Source organism: Loxodonta africana, chromosome 11 (assembly GCF_030014295.1).
Source record: "Loxodonta africana isolate mLoxAfr1 chromosome 11, mLoxAfr1.hap2, whole genome shotgun sequence".
Taxonomy (NCBI): domain Eukaryota; kingdom Metazoa; phylum Chordata; class Mammalia; order Proboscidea; family Elephantidae; genus Loxodonta; species Loxodonta africana.
Genome location: NC_087352.1, coordinates 56,379,459 through 56,407,101, shown reverse-complemented (window position 1 = coordinate 56,407,101; position 27,643 = coordinate 56,379,459). Strand labels below are relative to the sequence as shown.

The 27,643-nt window shown below is 36.1% G+C and overlaps 1 protein-coding gene across 2 annotated transcripts in view; it reads left to right on the top strand.

The window, feature by feature from the left end:
- Positions 1-27,643, top strand: part of ME2 (malic enzyme 2) — a 77,538-nt gene that overhangs the window by 42,625 nt on the left and 7,270 nt on the right. For both annotated transcript variants that reach the window (XM_064294508.1, XM_003406296.4), the window contains exons 8-15: positions 91-200; positions 301-398; positions 728-841; positions 3,804-3,918; positions 5,630-5,772; positions 18,379-18,481; positions 25,561-25,631; positions 26,306-26,404. In XM_064294508.1, the coding sequence (XP_064150578.1) occupies positions 91-200; positions 301-398; positions 728-841; positions 3,804-3,918; positions 5,630-5,772; positions 18,379-18,481; positions 25,561-25,631; positions 26,306-26,404 (853 nt within the window). The remainder of the gene's footprint in view (positions 1-90; positions 201-300; positions 399-727; positions 842-3,803; positions 3,919-5,629; positions 5,773-18,378; positions 18,482-25,560; positions 25,632-26,305; positions 26,405-27,643) is intronic.

Sequence of the window (27,643 nt, the reverse complement as noted above, 5' to 3'; positions counted from 1 at the left end):
ATTATTGTAAAATGCTGTCATAAAGAATGTTAGACAGAAAAGCTGTTTAATAGTAGTATTTTCAGTTATTATGGGGCTTGCTGTTTTTAGATATGGCCGGAACACGCTTATTCAGTTTGAAGACTTTGGAAATCATAACGCATTCAGGTTCTTGAGAAAATATCGAGAAAAATACTGTACCTTCAATGATGATATTCAAGGTAAAGCAAAAAGAAAACTTGAAGGCTTTGATTCCTACTTTAAAACCGTTTTTAATGTGTTCATTTGTTATTTTAAAAAATATTTGTTTTTTGTTTTTAGGGACTGCTGCAGTAGCTCTCGCGGGTCTTCTTGCAGTACAAAAAGTTATTGATAAACCGATCTCAGAACACAAAATCTTATTTCTTGGAGCAGGAGAGGTAAGTTTTGTTAAGCTTCTAAAATTTAAAACAACACCCTCTTTTAGAACTGGAAGGAGAGACAGAATGTTGACATTACATAAAAGATCATTATGACCAAGCTTATAATTTTGTTGAGATGGAGGATATGAATTGAAGACCTCTTTGTAAATTAGGTGATTTAAAATAAGTTTAGAGAGAATATCACAACGAATCAACTTTTGTGTGATTTGTAAGGAACGAGTATTCCTCAAATATTCCTCATAGTATGTGATCTTACTATATAAAGTAACTAAAGCATTGCAGCATACTGTAGTCTTTATTTTTTTAATTTATGTTTCGTTGGACAGGCTGCTCTCGGAATCGCAAACCTTATAATTATGTCTATGGTGGAAAATGGCCTTTCAGAAGAAGAGGCACAAAAGAAAATCTGGATGTTCGACAAGTTTGGCTTATTAGTTAAGGTAAGGTATTTAAAACTTGGAGAAGCAAAAGAATGTTGTTGCTATAATATTTTAAGTTGAATTTTTAAAATATTATTATTCCTTAAAATCTTACGTCTCACTGGACTATCCAGATTGTACTGATTGGGACATTCCTGTGTATTCTTAACAAAATCCTCCAGTCTCAAACTTCTGTCTTCTAAAAAGACTCTTGCGTCATATTCAAATCATAATCTCTGTGTTGGCACCAGACTTACTCATTCTTTCTTTCTTCTCTGACTCTTAAAAAGTCAAAGAGCTATTGTACAAATAAGGTTGTATTTGACCTTTCTAAAACTAGGTTTCTAATGGGAACTAATTAAGTTAAATTGCCAGCAGTACATCTGATATTTGTGCAGGAATTCTTTGACCCTTTGGAGACCATAATCCTCTCTAGCATTCTAATAAAATCTGTGAATACTTTTCCAGAGGAGGTACATACTACTAAAACCAAGTCATGGATAAAAGATAAAGAGCTCTTCTCCTAGATTAACTAGTACCCTTTGAGCCTGCCTTTCTTAGCATTGATTGCCGTTTTTATTAGCTTAACAAATATATGTCTTACATTTTGTAATACATTGAAATATAGGTAAACCGCTTTATAGTTGAACCTATCCAGTACACAGTGCTCTTATATTTTTCCTATAATCTAATGCTATACAGCTATTTGTCATTTACATCCATAAAGCAAGCTATTTCAGTGCATTTTGCTTCAGTCCTGAAATTTTTTCTTCTTAATTAGTACCAATATTCTGTTAGTACAAAGAATAAAATAAAAAATATGTGAGTGAAAAATCTTGAGTGCTTAAATTATACATAACTTCAAATAATAGTAGTTTGAAATGTACTAGTCTTATTAGGATAAGGCTTTACATGTGTTGTCTCATTTATCCTCTCAAGAACCTGTAATGTTTTAAAGATGAGGAAACAGGCTCCATCACCTTGTAAATGATGGGGATTGGATTCATAACCAAGTAACCTAACTGTGAAGCCTGTGCACTTAACCATTGAACAGCACTGCCTCCCAAGTGGGCTTTAACTACTGTATTTATTAGCATATAGGACTCAAGGATCATAAGACATCATACCAGTACAAGGATATTGGAGGGATATGCATTTTTACTGGCACACAATTAATTTGGCACTTCTTTTTTGTGACATTGGTTTTCATCAAATGTTTTGTGATTCTTTATAATGTTTGCAGGCCATGTCTAGAATGAAATGGTATTGGTAGCTGCAGTGTATTTCTTTAGCCCACATGAGAATCCCTATTCATCTGAGGATATATTTCTTTGAGCGTGTCAGGTAGCTTGACCTATGGACTTTAGTCCTACTGGCCCTAAACACTGCCCTCCTTTTTGAGACTTTGAAAGTTTCCAGTTGAATCCTGTCTTAGTTATCTAGTGCAGCTATAACAGAAATACCACAGGTGGATGGCTTTAACAAAGAGAAATTTATTTTCTCACAGTCTCTAGTAGTAGGTTACAAGTCCAAATTCAGGTCTGTCGGCTCTGGAGGAAGGTCCTTGTCCTCAATCTTCCCTGGTTGAGGAGCTTCTCAGGCACAGGGACCCCATGTCCAAAGGACGCGCTCTGCCCCTGGTGCTGCTTTCTTGGTGGTATGAGGTCCCCAGCTCTCTGCTTGCTTTGCTTCCCTTTTATCTCTTTAGAGATAAAAGGTGGTTCAGGCCCCACCTCAGGGAAAATCCCTTTACATTGGCTAATGGATCTGACTTGGGTAAGGGTGGTATTACAATCCCACCCTAATCCTTTTAACATGCAATTACAATCATAAAATGGAGAACAACCACACAATACTGGGAGTCGTGGCCTAACCAAGTTGACACATATTTTTGGGGGGACACAGTTCAATTCATGACAAACTCCCGTATTGGAGAGCCTTAGTCCTGGTCAGGACGAGCACAAGAAGCCACCGTTCTGAGAACATGTATCTGTTGAGGCTTTATTTCAGTCCTTTAACTTCCCAGCCAACTGATGATGCCATACTTCTTTTCCCAGCCCCTGCTGGTTCTTATCTGGGTTATTCTGGAGTTCCGATGGAAAAATTCTCTTTTCAGGGGAGGTCTTCTCTTTTGCTGATAGGAGGATATGGGTTTCTCAGCCTAGTTGGGTTTTGCATTCAGTATGTTTTTGCCTGATTTAAATCTTTGAGAAAGCCTTCATTATCCTAGTCTGTTAGTGGTACCTCTCCTGGATTTGTAGCACTAATAAGAACTTCATTCTTACAGGTTTTGACCAGGGATTTGTAGGGGAAGTGTAGCATATATCTTCATGTAGCCATCTTGAACCAGAATTCCCTATTCCCCTTGTTTCTGAATTCTTGGTACTACCAGTCCTCAATCTCTAGCTGCAATTCTAAAATCCTAAAAACTCTGAAATTCAATTTTTTTTTTTTCCTGAAATTCATTTGGTAACAAATCTGACTGACCTGACTTATCTGGTAGTAAACTTGACCTGAACTACTGTGAGGCTAATTTGTAGTCTTAACCTCTCATACTTGGTGTGACTCTTCATAAGTTGTGTACAACTGTGGGGTGCTATGTAATTGGTGGGGTTTGTAATGCTTGATTTATTACTATATTACATTTCTAAAATATGAAAAATTTTGAATTCCAAAACACATGTAGCCCGGAAAAGGCATTGTAGACCTTTGTGCCATATTGGATTTAGGAGAAATTCACAGAGTAGATGAGTTTTTGAGAGAGACTAGAAAGTTTCTAGGTATTTATGGGATTTGATTTGTATTTTATATTTGAGTTTACACTGTGAAGGTAGCATTGGAAGATGTGGGTTGAAGAGAACAGTAGATGAAAATGAAAAGACATTTCTATTATAGAAATAATATCTGACTCATAATGATTTCTCTTCAGTTAATTCTAAGTATGCATCCAGTGAAAAATACTGTATTTTATCTAAAAATTCAGGGACGGAAATCTAAAATAGATACTCATCAGGAACCATTTGCTCACCTAGCCCCAGAGAGCATACCTAATACTTTTGAAGATGCAGTAAATGTACTTAAGCCTTCAGCTATAATTGGTGAGTAAAGTTGTTGGTAAATAATTTATTTAAATGTATGTTGCCCATCATAACTACCATGTAAATTACTAAAAATGAACTGACAGGTTTTTCTCTAGCTTTCAGCATATACGATAGCTTTTCTCTGATAGCTTTTTGGTTACACTGCATGAAAGTTCAGTTAAGGGATGTGTCTTACACTTTCAAGTCCTAGAAACTATGCAGTTCATCATGCTTTGCTTTTAGGATTGGTGTGACTGTTAGACCCAAAACCTGGAAAAGAGCAGGGTGATTTGACAGACTGTAAGGCAGGTCCTACGTGGAGGCAAAATTTTTCATTGACGACAAAGCTGAAAACTTTTGGTGCGTTTTGAGAGTCAGGTGTTGCATACATAGACTGTTATTAGATGGTGCCAACAGGGCATGAAGTTCTCAGCAAATAAAGTAAAAGTCTTTTAAAAGAGGAGCTATTTAATTTTCAGTATGGCTATAGGATTTTAATCTACAATATTTCTTGTAATTTTATCAATTTCATGAAAGATACCTAGATGAGTATATCCCTAAAACCCAAAACCAAACCCATTACTACTGAATCGATTCAGGCTCTATAGGACAAAGTAGAACTGCCCCATAGGGTTCCAAGGCAGTAATCTTTATGGAAGCAGACTGCCACATCTTTCTCACACGGAGCGGCTGGTGGGTTCAAATCATCAACCTTTTGGTTAGCAGACAAGTACTTAACTGCTATACCATCAGGGCTCCTTGAATATTATCCCTATTGAATGTCAGACAGTAAAACAAAATCACAACCACAGAGTTCCAGTGGTGATGGATCTGTAAGAATTTGTTCACATACCTTCACATAGAGAAACACTGGTGTTTTACATAGGAAAACAAGTCCAGAGATGCTAAGCAACTTGCCCCAATTCTGACAATATTTCATATAGCCAGTAGGGATGGAGCGAGTACTAAAACCCAGGTCTCCAGATCAGTTTTCTCTGTCATATAACAGAGTTTATAAAAATTGAATTAAAAATTATTTTCACTGTATTTAATATTAGTATTCTTACTGGATGAAATGTATGAGTACTTAGCTTAGGTATCCCCAAATTCCCACCCAGGGCAAGGTATTCTTCCTTCCTGTTGTGCTTCCATAACTCATTATCTGGGTTATTCTGGAGTTCTAGGCCAACGCCTATTACAGGCTTTCTGATTTTTTTGTTGCTGGTTTTTTTCCTCAGCTCTAAGCTGCCTGCATTATACTTGTTTTATATCCTAATGGTATAATACAGTACCTGAGACATTGTGGGGGCATAATAAAAGGTTGTTAAACTGAACTGTATCAAGAAAATGGATTGCTGTAGTCAAAATAACCTGTGATCCCTTCTGAATTCCTATTATGCTGTAATGAGTACCACGGAGTTTAACAGTTGAGACACGAGATTTGTCTTAGAGTGGCGGAGATGGTCCTACACATTTTTTTCTAATTTTCCATGACTTAGTATATATGTGTGGCAGACAGTAAATATTTAAATAAAGTATTGCGCTGTTTTTTTCTTTCAGATTTGAAATTGTGTTCCCGTAGCAGCATCTTAGCAATGTGAAATCTTTCTTTGTAATGGGCATTTATCTGTGACTTTGCTATGGTAAACTGACTGTAGAAATGCTGTTAATAAGAATTGCTTTCTAATACCAGTAATGAAGCTGTTCTTTTCCTCGTTATTTATTACAGGAGTTGCAGGTGCTGGCCGACTTTTTACTCCTAATGTAATCAAAGCCATGGCCTCTATCAATGAAAGACCGGTCATATTTGCCTTAAGCAATCCTACAGCAAAGGCTGAATGCACGGCTGAGGAAGCATATACACTTACAGAGGTATTAATCCATATAATCACATGAGTGGATTAGTTTTCTGTATTTTCCATTGTAGCTTGTTAGTTACACATTCTTGCATAATTCTAGTGGTTACCCTAGAGATTACAGTGTGCATCCATGGGTCAGCAAAGAGTCAGAACTGACTCGACCGCAACGGATTTGGTTTTTAGTTTGTACCACTTCTGTAAAGTAATTACCTTTAACTCCATTTTAACCTTATTGCACCTTTTGGGCCATTGTTGTGAATTTTAATTCTGCTTGTATTTTAAACCGCAAAAGACATTATTGTTGTTCTATTCAAAATTATTTAGATTTACTACATTTTTTCTCTTGCTCTTCATACCTGTATGTCTGTGCTTCTATCTAGGATTATTTTCCTTCTACCTGAAGAACTCCTTTTAACATGTCCTTACCTGTGGGTCTGGTGAATTCTCTTAGTTCTTTCTGTGTCTGCAGATTTCTTTATTTTGTTTTCATCTTAAAGGACATTTTTACAGTGCATAGACTTAAAGGCTGGTAGTTATTTCAGCACCTTGAAGATACCTTGTTGCTTTCTGACTTGTATTTTCCGTCTGATAAATCATTTGGCATCGTTGTTTTAGGTTTGAGCAGTTTCCCTATGTATGATAGGCCCAGTTTTCTTTGTCTTTATTCCACCTGGGGATTATAATGCTCCTGAATCGGTGACTTGATGTCTTTTTTATCTGTCCTGGAAGAATTTCAGCCAGTATCTCTGCTTTGGCCACATTTTCTCTTTGCTCCTCTGGGACTCCAGCTGTAGGAATGTAAGACTTTTCCACCATCCGCCATACATCTCTTCAACTATTTCCTATATATTCTATTCTATTTTTTTTTTTTTTTAACTCCCTGTACTTTAGTCTGGTGATTTTCTTTGGACCTATTGGGCTTATCTTCCAGCTCACAGATATCTTTTTTCAGCTGCACTAATCTATTGTTAGGTTCTTAATTTCTATTGTTGTATTCTTCATTTTTAGAATTTCTATTTTCTTCTTATAATAATTTCTTAATTCAGTGACACAGACTTAGATCATGTATTAGAGAAGTAATCGTTTTTACATACTGCCTTCTTGCCCTCATGTTTTGGGAAACAGTTCTTTTTACCCTCTTTAAATGCGTCTTTATCAGTGTTTGTCTTCATTAGGGCTTTTTTTTTTTTTTTGAGTCATCTGACAGTTGTCTGGAACAAATCTTTGCTTCTATCCAGGTTGTTTGAGATCAGTTCTTTTGAATCCATTGATGCCCCTACTGGAAGGAAGGTTTATCCCAATTACAAGTACCTGCTTGTATGCCCTTAGGACAGTTGTTTTTTCCTACCATTCTGTAGACATATGTTTGTAATCTTCATAATGCAGTCACTTTCTGTATTGTTCTTGTAAGTGATCTTTAACTGTTTCTAGGAAGTGATATTTGCAGACTTATTTACAGTGATATCTGGCAGTTATAACTGTTAAGACCTTGAGGATGATAAATAAATTTGTGACAAATGTTTTCATCTCTCCTCTTTTAAAAAATTTTTAATGGAAAATTTCAAACATATACAAAAGTAGAATAGTATATTCAACACCCGTGTACCAGTCAAACACAATCAGCTCATCGCCAGTCTTGTTTCACCTACTCCCACCCTCCCCCGGGATTATTTTGAAGCAGATCATATCATCATATCATTTCCTTATAATTATTATGGTATATATCTCTAAAAGTTAAGGATTCTTTTAAAAATATTATCACGGTATTGTTACACCTTACAATTTTAACAATAATCTTAAACACTTATTTGATCCTTTTGTACAGCTTGCCATTTCTGCTGAAATTTTTACCTTATCGTTTAATTTCTTGAATAAATGAATGATTATTTTAAAATTAATGTTCAGTAGTTCCTAATATCTCAACTCTCAGTGAGTCTGTTTCTGTTATCTATTTTTTGGTGGGGTTTTTTTTGTTGTTTTATTTTTGTTTTTTTCCTCTTGGTCATCAGTTCTTGCCTTTTTGTAAGCCTGGTTGTTTTTTATTGAATGCTGGATAGTGTGGATAATAATTGTACTGATAATTCGAGGCTCTAGATAAAGTTATTTTCCTCTACAGGAGCTGTACCTTTTCTTCTGGAGGCTAGTAGGCTGGGGCAGATCACCCTAATCAGGTCACCTTTTCTCTTTTGACGTGAACTCCTTTGGGTGCCATTCAGAAGCCCTGGGGTGTTTACTAGCACTCCTCATTCTTCGTGGACCCTGAGCTTAATTTTTCTCTCCAGCGTCATGAGACTCCTGATAGCTTTGCATATCAGGCTCTCAGCCACACTTTTGCTTTTGAAATCAGAAATCACCTTGAGGGGGAAAGCTTCAAATGCTGGGCCCCTATCTTACCTTCTTCTTCTTTTGGATTTTGGGTATCTCCCACCCCTAAGCTCTCATTATCTTGGTAGTGATTGGCTTCCTTCAAAAAAATTTTTTAAAGTACATTTTGTCCAGTGTTCCTTTTTGTTACCAGAGGGAGAACTGGTAATAAAACAACCCAGGAGACCATTGCCAACACAGAGCTCCCAGAACTTTCTGAACATAATATTCATGCTCTTGATACAGTTAGCATTTTTTTCTCATTGTTAAAAATTTTATGCTGATACATGTATTTCTTCAAAATTCCTGTTGTTTCTATGTCACTCTCTGATAGTCAAAATATTTTTTACTTGTGATTTCCAACTATGCTGCTTTTACTTAATAATTATAATTATGACACCTGTAGTAATAATTGAAATCTTTTAAAGTCATCTACAAAGTCAGCATATAGATATAAAAAAACAAACCAAAAAATCAGTCTCTATAGTTTTCTGTCTTAACTGGTTTACCAAACTATCATATTACTTGTTTTTAGCTTGATTGCTCACCCTACTCACCAGTCTTTACTACTTAAAACTAATGGTTATTGCGCCAAGAAATTAAACCTTAATCTTACGCAATGATTATTGATCAGTATACTCAATACTTCTAAAATATAAAAATTTTAAATCTTTTGAAGAGTACATATCACTAGAAGACTGTTCGAGTATTTAAGAATTTAATTTTTAGAATCAGTGTTGTTATAATAAATGCACACCATTGGAATGAATAGAAACTCCCCGAGGAGACTGTTTTGATATATAGTGTATTGTATCAATTTTAAGATGCAGATTTTTTATATTTTTTGTAACTTTAAAATTGTGCTGTCTCTTTCAAAAAGTAATAATTAAACATTGTCATAGTTTAATTTACAACAGCCTTCCTTCTTAAAAATAATAGCAAAAATTTTTGTGTACTTGCAGTCACCTCTTAAATGTTTGTCTCTAGTTTTCAGTACAGAGATATCTTGGTGTTACTCTAGCACCCTCTGCTGCTCGGTAAAAAAAAAATTTTGACGTCCCCATTTTAATGGTCAGTTGCTTATAGAACAAATAGGCTAGCTTGGACTTCAAAATCAGAGTGCTGGTATCATTAAGGTTTGGCCATGTTTAAGCTATGAGTTGATTATGGGGAGGAAAGGGATGGCCCGGAGAAGGTGAACTGCTGAGGAATCTTGCCGTTCTAGAGGACATTCCCAAGATCTTTATAAATCTTCAATTTTAGTGCTATCGTGAGAATATAACATTACTCCTCTAAAGTGCCATGTTATATAGTCTAATTTATAAAGCTGTTAAAATTAATCATGTCACAAAAATAATCTCTCCCTTATTCTCTTACATCATTATGTGGTAACATGTATAACATTAACCATGAACTAACTTTAATCTGCAAAGAAACAAAATTTTCATCACAAGTAGGGAATGATATAGGTATATGTAGACTACACCCTTCAGTGTGGATTACACCTTAACATAAAGAAAACAAAATTCTACTCAACTGGACCCATAAGCAACATCATGATAAATGGAGAAAATATTGAAGTTTTCAGGGATTTCATTTTACTTGTGTCTTAGTTATCTAGTGCTGCTATAACAGAAATACACAAGTTGATGTGTTTAACAAAAAGAAATTTACTCTGTCACAGTCTAGGAGGCTAGAAGTCTGTATTCAGGGTGCCAGCTCCCGGAATAGGCTCTCTCTCTGTCTCTCTCTGTGTCAGCTCTAGGGGAAAGTCCTTGTCATCAATCTTCCCCTGATCTAGGAGATTCTTAGTGCAGGAACCCTGGGTCCAAAGGATGCGTTCTTGGTGGCATGAGGTCCGCCTGTCTCTCTGCTCGCTTCTCTCTTTTATATCTCAAAAAGAGATTGACTCAAGACACAACCTAATCTTGTAGATTGAGTCCTGCCTCATTAACATAACTACCTCTAATCCTATCTCTTTAACATTATAGAGGTAGGATTTACAACATATAGGAAAATCACATCAGATGACAAAATGGTGGACAGCTGGGAATCATGGTCTAGCGAAGTTGACACTCATTTTGGGGGGATGCAATTCAACCCATAACAGCTTGGATCCACAATCAACACCCATGGAAGCAGCAGTCAAGAAATCAAATGACACATCACATTGGGCAGATCTGCTACAAAAGACCTCTTTAAAGGGTTCAAAAGCAAAAATGTCACCTTGAGGACTAAGGTGTGCCTGACATATTTTCAGTTGCCTCATATGCATGCAAAAGCTGGACACTGAATAAGGAAGACTAAAAAAGATGATATCTTTGAATTATGATACTGGCAAAGAATATTGAATATACCGTGGACTGCCAGAAGAACAAACAAATCTGTCTTGGAAGAAGTACCGCCAGAATGCTCCTTAGAAGTGAGGCTGATGAGACTTCGTCTCACATGCTTTGGACATGTTATCAAGAGGGACCAGTCTCTGGAGAAGGACATCATGCTTGGTAAAGTTAGTGGGTCACCGAAAAAGAAGAAGACCCTCAACAAGACGAATTGACACAGTGGCTACAGCAATGGGCTCAAACATAGTATTGATTGTGAAGATGGCACAGGACCAGACAGTGTTTCATTCTGTTGTAATAGGGTCACTATGAATCAGAACTGACTTGATGGTATGTCTTATAAAAGTAATTACTATGCATTGTAGACCTTCAGATTGCCCAAAAAGTCAAAATCTTGAATGTTAAATCCACTAATGCCACGGGTCTACTATACTTGAAAAAATAATCACTCTTGGGATAGTATGTCTTTTTAGCTCTGGAGAAAAGAAGACAACACAGTATCCAGACACTTAATAATAACATGATAATTTGTCCATCCTACTCTGGAGATAATTCATATTCTATAAATCACCTTTTACCTCAATCCAAGAGGCTGTTTAAACATGTTGTTGTTAGATCCTGTCAAGTTGGTTCTGACTCACAGTGACCCTGTGTACACTAGAATAAAACACTGCCCAGTCCTGCACCATCCTCATGATCATTGTTATGCTTGAGCCCATTGTTACAGCCACTGTATTATTGAGTATTTTAAGATAAATTTTCTGTTTGTGATCTATCACTATTTTCTCCTTGCTCTTTGTCTTTTTTTAGGGGGAGACACTTGTGGGAAAAAAATAATACAAAAAAATTTGTTTTATAAATTAACTTTCAGGTGCATTTCAATTGCACAGGCAATCTAATTTTCTTAGAAATACTGAATGAGACAGTAACATTTATTCTATGTCACCAAAGAGCACAGTACTGAAATCAATGGATACAGCAATTTGGAGACTTTATTTTCTTCGACAAGGCACTTGGCACCAATATATCTGAGGAAAAATAAGATAAAAGAATTAAGAAAAATGAAGAAAACTTAAGAGTGATATGGGACTCTATCAAGAGAAATAACCTACAAGCAATTGCAGTACCAGAACAGGAAGGGACAACAGAAAATACAGAGAGAATTATTAAAGTTTCGTTGGCAGAAAACTTCTCTCATATCATGAAAGATAAGAAGATATCTGTCCAAGATGCTCATCAAACTCTACGTAAGGTAGATTTTAAAAGAAAGTCACCAAGACATATTATAATCAAACTTGCCAAAACCAAAGATAGAGAATTTTAAGAGCAGCTAGGGATAAATGAAAAGTCACCTGAAAAGGAGAGTCAAGAAGAATAAGCTCGGACTACTCAGCAGAAACCATGCAGGCAAGAAGGCAATGGGATGATTTATATAAAGCATTGAAGGAAAAAAAAAATTGCCCTCCAAGAATCATATATCCAGCAAAACTCTCTCAAATATGGAGGTGAAATTAGGACATTTTCAGATAAACAGAACTTCAGGGAATTCATAAAAACCAAACCAAAACTACAAGAAATACTAGAGGGAGTACTTTGGTTAGAAGATCAACAATATCAATTATCAACCCAAGACTCGAACACTGGACAGAGCAATCAGAGATCACCCCAGACAGTGAAATCACAAAAATAAATCAAGATAAAAAAATGCTTGAAACAGGGAAACAGCAACGTCATTACGTAAAAGAAGACAACATTTAAATAATAAAGAGGGACTAAGAAATGTAGTTATAGATCTTTCATATGGAGAGGAAGACAAGGCGATATAAAGAAATAAAGGTTAGGTTTAAACTTAGAGAAATAGGGGTAAATATTAAGGTAACCACAAAGGAGACTAACTATCCTACTCATCAAAATAAAATACAAGAAAAAAATGAGACTCAGCAGATAGAAAATCAACAACAACGAGTAAGAGGAAAACACAATATATAAAGCTGAACTACTCAGCACAAAAAATTAAGTGGGAAAAAGAAACTGTCAACAACACACAAAAAAAGACATCAAAATGACACCACTAAACTCATACCTATCTGTAATTACGCTGAGCGTAAATAGACTAAATGCACCAATAAAGAGACAGAGAGTGGCAGAATGGATTAAAAAACAAGAGACACATCTTAGGCTTAGAGACACAAACAAACTAAAACTCAAAGGATGGAAAAAATATATATCCAGCAAATAAGCATCAAAAAAGAGCAGGACAACTGGACTGGACCAAAAGCAAAGAAGTTTCCTGGATAAACTGAATGCTTCGAAGGTCAGCAGAGCAAGGTCGGGGGTTTGGGGACTATGGCTTTAGGGGACATCTAAGTCAATTGGCAAAATAAATTCTATTAAAACATTCTGCATCCCACTTTGAAGTGTGGCATCTGGGGTCTTAAATGCTAACAAGTGGCCGTCTAAGATGCATCAACTGGTCTCAACCCACCTGGATCAAAGGAGAATGAAGAACACCAAGGTCACAAGATAATTATGAGCCCAAGAGACAGAAAGGGCCACATGAACTAGAGATTTATATCATCCTGAGACCAGAAGAACCAGGTGGTACCCGACCAAAACCTATGACTGCCCTGCCAGGAAGCATAACAGAGAACCCCTGAGGGAGCAGGAGAACAGTGGGATGCAGACCCCAAATTCTCATAAAAAGACCAGACTTAATGGTCTGACTGAGACTAGAAGAATCCCGGCGGTCATGGTCCCCAAAACTTCTATTGGCCCAGGATAGGAACCATTCCTGAAGACAACTCATCAGACATGGAATGGACTAGACAATGGGTTGGAGAGAGATGCTGATGAAGAGTGAGCTACTTGTATCAGGTGGACACTTGAGACTGTGTTGGCACCTCCTGTCTGGAGGGGAGATGGGAGGGTAGAGAGGGTTAGAAACGGGCAAAACGGTCACAAAAGGAGAGACTAGAAGGAGGGAGCAGGCTGACTCATTAGGGGGAGAGTAAATGGGAGTATGGAGTAAGGTGTGTATAAGTTTATACGTGAGAGACTGACTTGATTTGTAAACTTTCACTTAAAGCACAATAAAAATTATTAAAAAAAGAGTAGGAGTGGCAGTATTAATTTCTGACAAAACAGACTTTAAAGTTAAATCTATCACAAAGGACAAGGAGGAACACTATATAATGATTAAAGGGAGAAGATACCAGGAGTCTATAACCATATTAAATATTTATGCATCCAATGACAGGGCTGCAAGATATATAAAACAAACTGACAGCATTGAAAAGTGAGATAGACAGCTCCACAATTATAGTAGGAGACTTCAACATACCACTTTTGTTGAAGGACAAGACATCCAGAAAGAAGCTCAATAAAGACACGGAAAATCTAAATGCCACGATCAACCAACTTGACCTCATAGACATACACAGAACACTTCACCCAACAGCAACCAAGTATACTTTCTTTTCTGTTACACATGGAACATTCTCTAAAATAGACCACATATTAGGTCATAAAGCAAGCCTTAGCAGAATCCAAAACATTGAAATATTACAAAGCATCCTCTCTGACCATAAGGCCATAAAAGTGGAAATTAATAACAGAAAAAGCAGGGAAAAGAAATCAAGCACTTGGAAACTGAACAATACCCTGCTGAAAAAAGACTGGGTTATAGAAGACATTAAGGATGGAATAAAGAAATTCAGAGAATCCAATGAGAATGAAAACACTTCCTGTCAGAACCTTTGGGACACAGCGAAAGCAGTGCTCAGAGGTCAATTTATATCAATAAACACACATGTACAAAAAAGAAGAAAGGGCCAAAATCAAAGAATATCCCTACAACTTGAACAAATAGAGAGCAAAAAAGAAACCCTTAGGTACCAGAAGAAAGCAAAGAATAAAAATTAAATGAAATAGAAAACAGAAAAACAATTCAAAGAGTTAACAAGACCAAAAGCTGGCTCTTTGAAAAAATTAACAAAATTGATAAACCATTGGCCAAAAGAAAAATAGGAAGCACATAACCTGAATAAGACCCAACTGAAATTAAATCATATCAGATTACCACGAAAAATTCTGCTCTAACAAATTTGAAAACCTGGTGGAAATGGATGAATTCCTAGAAACACACTACCTACCTAAACTAATACAAACAGGTAGAACAACTAAATAGACCCATAAAAAAAGAAGAGATTGAAAAGGTAATTTAAAAACTCCCAACAAAAAAAAGCCATGGTATGCATACCAGGTATGCAGGGATGGTTCAACATTAGAAAAACAATCAATGTAATCTATCATATAAATAAAACAAAAGACAAGAACCACATGATTTTATCAATTGATGCAGAAAAGGCATTTAACAAAGTTCAACAGCCATTCATGATAAAAACTCTCCGCAAAATAGGAATAGAAGGAAAATTCCTTAACATAATAAAGGGCAAAGCCAACAGCCAACATCATCCTAAATGGAGAGAGTCTGAAAGCATTGCCCTTAAGATCGGGAACCAGAGAAGGATGCCCTTTATCACCACTCTTACTCAACATTGTGCTGGATGTCCGAGCCAGAGGAACTAGGCTAGGTAAAGAAATAAAGGGCACCCGGATTGGTAAGGAAGAAGTAAAATTATCTCTATTTGCAGATGACGTGATCTTGTACACAGAAAACCCTAAAGAATCCTCAAGAAAACTACTGAATTAATAGAAGAGTTCAGCAGAATATCGGGATACAAGATAAACACATAAAAATCAGTTGGATTCCTCTACCCCAACAAAAAGAATGTCGAAGAGGAAATCACCAAATCAATACCATTTACAGTAGCCCCGAAGAAAATAAAATACTTAGGAATAAATCTTACCAGAGATGTAAAAGACTTATACAAAGAAAACTACATGACAGTACTGGAAGAAACCAAAAGAGATCTACATAAGTGGAAAAACATACCTTGCTCATGGATAGGAAGACTTAACATTATAAAAATGTCCATTGTACCAAAAGTGATATATAGATACAATGACATTTTTTAATGAGGTGGATAAGAAAATCACCAACTTCATATGGAAGAGAAAGAGGCCCCGGATAAATAAGGCATTACTAAAAAAGAAGAACAAAGTGGGAGGCCTCACTCTATCTGGTTTTAGAACCTATTACACTGCCACAGTAGTCAAAACAGCCTGGTACTGGTACAACAACAGATACATAGACCAGTGGAACAGAATTGAGAATCCAGGCATAAATCCATCCACATATGAGCAGCTGATATTTGACAAAGGCCCCAGGTCAGTTAAATGGAGAAAAGATAGTCTGTTTAACAAATGGTGCTGGCATAACTGGATATCCATCTGCAGAAAAATGAATCAAGACCCATATCTCACACTGTGCACAAAAACTAACTCAAAATGGATCAAAGACCTAAATATAAAATCTAAAATGATAAAGATCATGGAAGAAAAAATAAGGATGCTAGGAGCCCTAATACATGGCATAAACAGTATACAAAACATTACTAACAATGCAGAAGAGAAACCAGATAACTGGGAGCTCCGAAAAATCAAACACGTACGCACATCCAAAGACTTCACCAAAAGAATAAAAAGGCTACCTACAGACTGGGAAAAAGTTTTTAGCTATGATATTTCTGATCAGCATCTGATCTCTAAAATCTACATGATACTGCAAAAACTCAACCATAAGATAAGAAATAACTCAATTAAAAAATGGGCAAAGGATATAACAGGCACTTCACTAAAGAAGATATTCAGGTAGCTAAAAGATACATAAAGAAATGCTCACGATCATTAGCCATTAGAGAAATGCAAATCAAAACTACAATGAGATTCCATCTCACTCCAACAAGGCTGGCATTAATCCAAAAAACACAAAATAATAAATGTTGGAGAGGTTGTAGAGAGACTGGAACACTTAACGCATGGCTGGTGGGAATGTCAAATGGTACAAGCACTTTGGAAATTGATTTGTTGCTTCCTTAAAAAACTAGAAATAGAATTACTATATGATCCAGCAGTCCCACTCCTTGAAATGTATCCTAGAGAATTAAGAGCCTTTACATGAACAGATATATGCACACCCATGTTCATTGCAGCGCTGTTTACAATAGCAAAAAGTTGGAAGCAATCAAGGTGCCCATCAACAGATGAATGGATAAATAAATTATGTTATATTCACACAATGGAATACTACACATCAATAAAGAACAATGATGAATCCGTGAAACATTTCATAACATGGAGGAATCTGGAAGGCATTATGCTGAGTGAAATTAGTCAGTTGCAGAAGGACAAATATTGTATAAGACCACTATTATAATAACTGGAGAAATAGTTTAAACAGAGAAAAAAATTCTTTGATGGTTATGAGAGGGGGAGCAAGGGAGGGAGGGAGAGGGGTTTTCATTGGTTAGATAGTGGATAGGAATTATTCTGAGTGAAGGGAAGGATAACACACAATACAGCGAGGTCAACACAACTGGACTAACCTAAAAACAAGTTTCCTGAATAAACTGAATGCTTCAAAGGTCAGCGTAGCAGGGGTGGAGGTTTGGGGACCATGGTTTCAGGGGACATCTAAGTCAACTGGCATAATAAAATCTATTAAGAAAACATTCTGCATCCCACTTTGGAGAGTGGCTTCTGGAGTCTTAAACGCTAGCAAGCAGCCATCTAGGATGCGTCAATGGGTCTCAACCCACCTGGAGCAAAGGAGAATGGAGAACACCAAAGACACAAGGTAATTATGAGCCCAAGAGACAGAAAGGGCCACATAAACCAGACACTGCATCGGCCCGAGATAGAAGAGCTAGATGGTACCTGATTACAACCAGTGACTGCCCTGACAGGGAGTACAACGGAGAGCCCCTAAGGGAGCAGGAGAGCAGTGGGATGCAGACCCCAAATTCTCATGAAGAGACCAGACTTAATGGTCTGAGACTAGAAGGACCCCAGAGGTTATGGTCCCCAGACCTTCTGTTAGCCCAAGACAGGATCCATTCCCAAAGCCAACTTTTCAGACAGAGATTGGACTGGGCTATGGGATAGAAAATGATACTGGTGAAGAATGAGCTTCTTGGATCAAGGAGACCTATGAGACTATGTTGGCATCTCTTGTCTGGAGGAGAGATGAGAGGGCAGAGGGGGTCAGAAGCTGGCCGAACGGACACAAAAATAGAGTGTCGAGGGAAGGAGTGTGCTGTCTCAGTGAGGGAGAGTAACTAGGAGCGTATAGCAAGGTGTGTATAAATTTTTGTATGAGAGACTGACTTGATTTGTAAACTTAAAGCACAATAAAAAAAAAAAAAAAAAGACCATGGGCCTTAAAATTATGAAAAAAATCTGGATTCTAGTATAATTGCTAAAGTTTTTGATGTGTGATTTTTCTGCAGCGTACTTGTTTTCTCATCTTTTTATCAGTGAACTGGAGATGGTGATAGCTTCTCAAGGTTTTTATACGGATTAAATTAACTGAATTAACATGGTAAAGCAACTGGTAGGGAGCTAAAAACAGCAGAGGTACAATAAACAGCAGCTTAATTTTTGATGTTTTCCCATTTATTCACAGATGTTTACATCAATCTTTGATGGTATTTATTGGCCATATACAGTTTAAAATTTTTAGTGGCGATTGAAGTATTGTCAAGATTGTTTACGTTTATTAATTGATGTTTTTCAACTTTATTTGAATATATACTATGTGTAAAACGAATCTTACTCTGATGAAAGGGTATTAATGAAAAGATTGTTAATATAATAAATTATGCTTTACTTTTTTTTTTTTCCAAGTAATATATTGGTCTGCCCTACTACAGGATTTAATTTTGTCTGAATTCACCTTAATTTTCTAGTCCGCATAAAGTAACACAATTAAGATAATTTCATTTCATTAACAGGGAAGGTGTCTGTTTGCAAGTGGCAGTCCATTTGAGCCAGTGAGACTCAGTGATGGGCAAGTATTTATGCCAGGTCAAGGGAACAATGCATATATATTTCCAGGTAAATGCCACCACTGCTTGTTAGAGAGTAATAGTTAATTACATAAAATTATTTTGAGGATTCTTGAGAAGTTAAGATTAAAATGAGCAACAGAATTTATAGAATTTTGGTATAAAAGTACGGGGAATTCAACAAGCCTCATATTTGCTCTATTTCCACTGAAGATTTATTTATTTATATTGTTAATTAAGCTTGTTTTTACTATAGAAATCATACAGTATGTGGTTTATAAAAATGCAAAAAGAACAGAATGGTATAAAATGAGGACTGTCTTCCCTATGTACCTCTTTATCACACTTCTTAGATATAATCACTGTCAATGCTTTCCTTTTAGTTTTTCTGATGGTTACCATCATAGTTGACACACTTATCCGTCTTTATCTTGACTCATCAACTCTGGACTGTATTATGAATTTCCCAGTATGAAATATGAGTAATATTATGCCTTCTAATACTTGCTTCCCCTCTCTAGTGCTCAATTTTTGTTACTACTTTTAGTTTTTCTAGTCCTTTTATCTTTACATAATATATTTAAAGAAAGAATTTTTGTTAACAAATTAAGACAGTTTTTATTAGCTCATCACAGGGAAAAAAGAAAAACTCATGTTTAGCTTTCTTGTCTCTTCTCATTCCATCTCCCAATTTTGGCTAGTTAATATTTCTACATTGTAGAGTTTTGTCGTTTTGTGATGTTTACATTGTGTTCCATCGTCTTCTATGCTTTGTTTACGGATTGATTCTGAAAACTAAAAACCTTAGTTATGTAAATGTTATTCATGTCTAAATAAGAGTGTGATTTGATAAATATAGTAGAATATCGAATTTTATATTGCTGAATTTTTCACACTCTGAATAAAACCTTGAAAGCATCAAATATAATGAATCCTCTTTTAATTTCCTGTCAGCTTCATTTCTTCATGATCCTACTTCACAGCAAACTATTTCTTGTATACCATGTTGTTCTTAGTCTTCTCTCTCCCGTGCATGAGCATTCTTTCACTCTCTGTCTTGCTTTTCATATTTTTTACATATCAAAGTGTCTTTTTTTTCTCTTCTCATTTGATAGTTTGGCTGGGTAGAGATTATATATCCAAAGTCATTTTCCTCAGGCCTTTGAAAACATTCCTCTGTTCATTTTTAGCATCCAAGGCTGCTGATGAGAAATCTGACATCAGTGAGATTCTCATTCCTTTATGCATACTAGCTTTTTCTCCATAAAAGTATTTAACATTTTCTGTATATCTTTTATTTCTGAAGTTTTACTGGAATGCATCTAGATTTGGGTTTATTTTCCATTTCTTATGCTTGTGTGTAGGTGGGCCATTTTGCTATAAAAATATCTTCTTTGTCAAAGGATTTTTTTTTCTGTAATCATTTCTTTTCTTCCATTATTTCTGTTTTTTCCTTATGGCACTTGTACTAGACCATGGTCAAATCCTCTGTTTTCCTTGATTTGTAAATTTTATTCCATGTTTTCACCTGTGCTTGTTTGAGTCTGTAAAATTTCTGTGGTATTTCCTCATTCATCTATGTCTGTTCTGTTTTTTGTTTTGTTTTGTACTTTTAGTGTGTGTTTTACTTCAACAGTTACTTTTTTTCTTTTTATTATAGAAATTTTTAAACATGTACACAAATAGAGAGAATAGTTCAGTGAAGTCCCATGTTTCATCTTTCAGTAGTTATCAGCATGTAGCCAGCCTTATTTAATCTACCCACCCCACCTTCACTGGGTTATTTTAAAGCAAATCAGAGATCATATAATTTCATTCATAACTACTTCATTATGTATCTCCAAAAAAGTATTTTTTTTAACTTAACCACAATACTACTATCACACCAAAGGAAATTAACAATAATTGCTTAATATTACATATCATCAATTCAGTCAGTTCAACAATCGTTCTTGATTCCAAATAACTTATTCTGTAATTGCCCTTTTTTAATAGTGGCTTTTTCGTAAGGTTGCAAAATTCTCTCATATCTCTCTAGAGATTCTTATAAAAGAGTCCAAAGCTGACAAACAGAAAAAAGCAACTTGGGGAAAAAACAAGGGATTATGTGGAGTAAAGGAAAAGTTTAAAGACAAAAACACTATCAATGTTCTACTGGAGACAAAAAGAAAATATTGTATCCCTGAAACAAGATGGAGTTCTGTTAAAAAATTTTTTTTTTGAAAACAAAAATGAGCTCTTGAAATTAAAATCATTAAAAGTATGATAGCAGAAGGATTAGAAGAAAAAGTTGAGGTAGTCACCTACAAATAAAGCGAAGGACAGGAAATGGAAAATAAAAAAAGAAGATTAGAGGACTAGTCCAGGAGGTATAGTATCAGAATAGTAAAAATTCCAGGGAGAGAGAATTCTAAGACTTGAAGAAATTTCCCAAAACCGAAAGACCCAAGTGCCAGATAGAAAGGGCTCATCAAGTTCCAAACATGGTGAGTGAAAATAACACACCTCAGGGCATATTATTTGAAATTTCAGAACATTAGGTATACATTCCCAGAGGTGAAACAAAAAGACAGTACCTAAAAAGATCTGGAATCTGGCACTGGACTTGTCACCAGCAACCCTGGAAGCTAGAAGGTATTGGAGTGTTGTTGTTAGGTGCCGTCAAGTCGGTTCCGACTCATAACAACCCTGTGCACAACAGAACAAAACACTGCCCTGTCCTGAGCCATCCTTACAATCATTGTTATGCGTGAGCTCATTGTTGCAGCTACTGTGTCAATCCACCTTCTTGAGGGTCTTCCTCTCTTCTCCTGACCCTGTACCCTGCCAAGCATGATGTCCTTCTCCAGGGACTGATCCCTCCTGACAACATGTCCAAAGTATGTAAGATGCAGTATCGCCATCTTTGCCTTTAAGGAGTATTCTGGTTGTACTTCTAAGACAGATTTTTTCATTCTTTTGGCAGTCCATGGTATATTCAATAATCTTCACCAACACCACAATTCAAAGGCATCAATTCTTCTTCGGTCCTCCTTATTCATTGTCCAGCTTTCACATGCATATGATGCGATTGAAAATACCATGGCTTGGGTCAGGCACAGCTTAGTCTTCAGGGTGACATCTTTGCTCTTCAACACTTTAAAGAGATCCTTTGCAGCAGATTTACCCAGTGCAATGGGTCTTTTGATATCTTGACTGCTGCTTCCATGGCTGTTGATTGTGGATCCAAGTAAAATGAAATTCTTGACAACTTCAGTCTTTTCTCCGCTTATCATGATGTTGCTCATTGGTCCAGTTGTGAGGATTTTTGTTTTCTTTATGTTGAGGTGCAATCCATACTGAAGGCTATGGTCTTTGGTCTTCATTAGTAAGTGCTTCAAGTCCTCTTCACTTTCAGAAAGCCAGGCTGTGTCATCTGCATAACGCAGGTTGTTAATGAATCTTCCTCCAACCCTGATGCCCCATTCTTCTTCATATAGTCCAGCTTCTCGTATTATTTGCTAAGCATACAGATTAAATAGGTATGGTGAAAGAATACAACCCTGACGCACACCTTTCTTGACTTTGAATCAATCAGTATCCCCTTGTTCTGTCTGAACAACTGCCTCTTGATCTATGTAAAGGTTCCTCATGAGCACAATTAAGTGTTCTGGAATTCCCATTCTTCGCAATGTTATCCATAGTTTGTTATGATCCACACAGTCGAATGCCTTTGCGTAGTCAATAAACACAGGTAAACATCCTTCTGGTATTCTCTGCTTTCAGCCAGGATCCATCTGACATCAGCATTGATGTCCCCGGTTCCATGTCCTCTTCTGAAACTGGCCTGAATTTCTGGCAGTTCTCTGTTGATACACTGCTGCACCCGGTTTTGAATGATCTTCAGCAAAATTTTGCTTGTGTGTTATATTAATGATATTGTTCTATAATTTCCACATTCGGTTGGATCATCTTTCTTGGGAATAGGCATAAATATGGATCTCTTCCAATCAGTTGGCCAGGAAGCTGTCTTCCATATTTCTTGGCATAGATGAGTGAGCACCTCCAGTGATGCATCTGTTTGTTGAAACATCTCAATTGATACTCCATCAATTCCTGGAGCCTTGTTTTTCAGCAATGCCTTCAGAGCAGCTTGGACTTCTTCCTTCAGTACCATCAGTTCCTGATCATATGCCACCTCTTGAAATGGTTGAACATCGACTAATTCTTTTTGTTATAATGACTCTGTGTATTCCTTCCATCTTCTTTTGATGTTTCCTGCGTTGTTTAATATTTTCCCCATGGAGCCCTTCACTGTTGCAAGTCGAGGCTTGAATTTTTACTTCAGTTCTTTCAGCTTGAGAAATGCCAAGTGTGTTCTTCCCTTTTGGTTTTCCATCTCCAGCTCTTCGCATACTTTACTTTGTCTTCTCGAGACACCCTTTGAAATCTTCTGTTCAGTTCTTTCACTTTATCAATTCTTCCTTTTGCTTTAGCTGCTCAATGCTCAAGAGCAAGTTTCAGAGTCTCCTCTGACATCCGTTTCAGTCTTTTCTTTCTTTCCTGTCTTTTCAGTGACCTCTTGCTTTCTTCATGTATGATGTCCTCGATGTCATTCCACAACTCGTCTGGTCTTCGGTCACTAGTGTTCAATAAATCAAATCTGTTCTTCAGATTGTCTCCAAATTCAGGTGGGATATACTCAAGGTCATATTTTGGCTCTTGTGGACTTGCTCTGATTTTCTTCAGTTTCAGCTTGAACTTGCAGTCTGTTCCACAGTTGGGCCCTGGCCTTGTTCTGACTGATGATATTGAGCTTTTCCATCATCTCTATCCACAGATGTAGTCAGTTTGATTTCTCTGTGTTCCATCTGGCGAGGTCCATGTGTATAGTCACCGTTTATGTTGGTGAAAGAAGGTATTTGTGATGAAGTTGTTGTTGGTCTTGCACAATTCTATCATTCAATCTCCGGCATTGTTTCTGTCACCAAGGCCACGTGTCTGTCAGTTTGTCGTACTGTGGGGGCTTGTGTGTTGCTGTGATGCTGGAAGCTATGCCACCGGTTTTCAGATACCAGCAGGGTCACCCATGGAGGACAAGTTTCAGCTGAGCTTCCAGACTAAGACAGACTGGGAAGAAGGACCCAGCAGTCTACTTCTGAAAAGCATTAGCCAGTGAAAACCTTATGAATAACAGCAGAATATTGAATGCTGGAAGATGAGCCCCCCAGGTTGGAAGGCACTCAAAGGATGACTGGGGAAGAGCTGTCTCCTAAAAGCAGAGTCGACCTTAATGATGTGGATGGAAGTAAAGCTTTCGGGACCTTCATTCACTGATGTGGCACAACTCAAAATGAGAAGAAACAGCTGCAAACATCCATTAATAATTGGAACCTGGAATGTACAAAGTATGAATCTAGGAAAATTGAAAATCATTAAAAATGAAATGGAACGCATAAACATCAATATCCTAGGCATTAGTGAGCTGAAATGGACAGGTATTGGCCATTTTGAATCAGACAGTCATATAGTCTACTATGCTGGGAATGACAGCTCGAAGAGGAATGGTGTTGCATTCATCGTCAAAAAAAGTGTTTCAAGAGCTATCCTGAAGTACAACGCTGTCAGTGATAGGATAATATCCATCCTTGGTGATAGGAATGCCTACAAGGAAGACCAGTTAATACGACTATTATTCAAATTTACACACCAACCACTAGGGCCAAAGATGAAGAAATAGATTTTTATCGGCTGCTGCAGTCTGAAATTGATCAAATGTGCAATCGAGTTGCATTGATAATTACTGGCAATTGGAATGCGAAAGTTGAAAACAAGAAGGATTGGTAGTTGGAAAATATGGCCTTGGTATTGGAATAATGCCTCAATAATTCTGAAGGAAAATTATTTCCAAACTAGAGTTCTAAACCCAGAGAAGCTATCAAATAAGTAGGAAGAAGTACATTTTCAGAAATTGAAGATTTCAAAAAATGTATCTCCCATGCACTATTTCTCAGCAAACCACAGAAGAATATACCCTACCAAAAAGAGGGAATAACCAAAAATTATGAAGAAGTGGAATTTAGGAAATTATAAAGGGATTTTCTAGAATGATAGCTCTAGATCTGGAATGGAGAGCAGCTAGACCAGATTGGAGCAGGCAGAAGGCCTCAGCAGAGATTTATTCTAGAAGACGAAATTGTAGAATATGTGAGGTCACCCAAATACTAGAAGATTTAGACAATTGAGTGAGAGTTTCAGGGTGAAAGAATGTTAAATACTGAAGAAACAAAGTAAAGGGAAAATACAGTCATTAATTACAGGGAAAACAAAGTTATGCAGAAAAGGAAAAGTAATCATGGTATTAATACATAGCTCAGCTATGAATAGTATTTATGAAATCATAATAATATAAACAGCGGATATCGATAGAACCAAAATTATGCCCCTAAGCTATATTGGGAGGAAGAGAGAAGGGTAGAATGTGAAAAAGAGCTAAATACATTTTTTCCACAAGAAGGTGACAATAGGTAATCTATAAAACTAAAAATTCGGAAGAAATACAAGCATGTTAAGAGGGAGTGAGAAAAATATAAAAATTATCAGCAGAAAGAAAAGTACTTGCCTCTATAGAGCAAGAAGTGGAGGGTCATAGGTAGACTGGGAACTGCTGTCTTTTGTAACAAGCCTCAATGAAATGTGTGCATTTGGTGTAGTAGTTAACAGCCAAGGCTGCTAGCCAAAAGGTCAGCAGTTCGAATCCACCAGGGACTCCTTGGAAACCATATGGGGCAGCTCTACTCTGTCCTATAGGATAGCTATAAGTTGGAATCGACTCAGCGGCAACAGGTTTTTTAATGGGTTATAGTTTAGATAAATTTTTTTTTTTAAATTGAGAAAAGCTGTTTGATATTTCTACAGTTTTCAGTGAAAAATAATTAAAACAGTGATCGTTAACAATGATCATTTGATTCCATTTTAAGTGTTAGATTTCTGTTCTCTTGGCAGCTTGCTGTTTTGGGGGAGGGTATTTGGGGTGGAGGTGAGTTACCATTATTTGCTTAAATCTAGGAATTTATTTGGCTTCTTTGATAATAATTTCATAATCTGAAAAGTGACTTTACTAAATAACTTATTTACGATGTATTCTAGGTGTGGCTTTAGCTGTTATTCTCAGTGGCACCCGGCATATTTGTGACACTGTTTTCCTAGAAGCTGCAAAGGTAAATGTTTTAAAGGGTGGATTATAAAGATGAATGGATCTTAAAAGTAGAGAGAGAGAGAGCAAGCATTAACTAAATTTGCCTTATGAATGAGAAGTTACCAATCAGTAACTTTTTGGATTTGTCCATCTACTTTTTGTAGAAAATTAACTTTTTAAATCATGCTTTTTCCAGTTTTTTATTGTAAGCTATGAATTGTTTCAGATTTATAACACGTGCATTGTACTCGTATATATCTGAAGGTAACATATCATGATAAAAAAAAATTTTTAATTTTTTTTTCATTATCAAAAACATAAACTATAACTCCTTGCAGTTTTTATTAGAAAAATACTGGTTTACTTGGAGTGCTGGTGTGTTGGAGCTCCAGACTTCAAGATAGGAGTTCTGAAGAACAAACATTAATACAGATATTAATGTCAGTTTTCATAGTAGCTGTTGTGATCCTAATTGTGTTAAGATTTGTGTGTATTAAGTAGAATATAGATCAGTTAGTCTTTAAAACTGGTTAATTCTTTACTATTTAGTAGTGTTTCTGCAGTGGTTTAAGAAATAAGGAGAATTATGTTACCAGTACTATTCTCTGTTCTCTCAACCCCCTTTCCATTTTATTAGGTTCTAATTATTCTGGGTTATTTAAACAAACAAAAGTAAAATGCTGTTTTTCACTACAGGCACTAACAGGTCAATTGACGGATAAAGAGCTATCCCGAGGGAGACTTTACCCTCCACTTGCTAATATTCAGGAAGTTTCTATTAACATTGCTATTAAAGTAAGTAATAATTTATTTCTTCCCATAAATCTTAATGCTTTTATTATACAAGTAATACAAATTTATTAGAGATAAATTGAAGCATTTAGAAGAGTGCAAAGAAGAAATTTCCCATGTTTTTACTGCTGGAGTATAAGCTACATTAGTATTTTGGGTTTGTAGTCATCTAGCCCTTTTTTCCACTGTAAACATATACATACATACACATACCTACGTATGCACATGTACCTAAGCCTGTTTTTATAGTTGGCTTTTATAATTACACTGTGCTTTTTCCACTTAATATATTACAGATCTTTTCGCATGTAAGTAAAAAATTATTCTCAGAATGATCATTAATGTTGCATGGTATTATCTTTATTATTATGCCATAATTTAACTATTCCTCTATTTTTGGACATTTAAGCATTGTTAGTTTTTGTTTATTTTTAGAACTAATGCTGTAATGAACATCCTTATAGATAAGTATTTATGTGCATGTGTGATTGTTTTCCCTTAAGATAAATTCCTAATTGCAAGAACAGAAGGTATTAGTGTGTTTAAGGCTTCTGATATATATTGCCAAGTACCTCTTCAGAAAAAAGGTACTGACCTACATTGCACCAGTTAGATATACATGTTATCTGTTTTCCCACTCTTTTGCCAATACCTGAAGCTGTTTTTTAAATCTTACATATGTAATAGGTGAAAATTATATATTTTTATTTAAAGCATTTTTTTAGTGAAATTGAATAATTTTTTGCTTATTGAACAATTCTATTTCTTATGTGAACTGTGTGTTTATGACCTTTACTCATTTTTGTATTAGGATATTTGTCCTTCTACTTTCTAGTATTGATTTATAAGGGCCCTTTATGTATCGAGGTTAGCGATCCTTCTATTTGCTGTGTTATAGATTTTTTTCCTATTTGTCATTTATGTTAACTTTACATGATTTTTTGGCATGCCATTCTTTAAGTTTTTTTTTTTATGGAATTATCTGTTTATTTTATGAACTCCTTTCTCAATTTTTATGAATGTTAAGACCTTCTTCTACTTCAAAATATAAATATACCCACCTGCATATTTTAATAACATACAACTTTTTAATCCCTTTGAGATTTATTTTAATGTATGATGTTAGACAGGAAACATTTTTTTTCTAATAGTCAACCAGTTGCCCCAGCACTATTATTGACTACCCCATCTCTTGTTTCCAGATGATTGGAATGCTACTTTTATTAACATAGAAAACTTCAT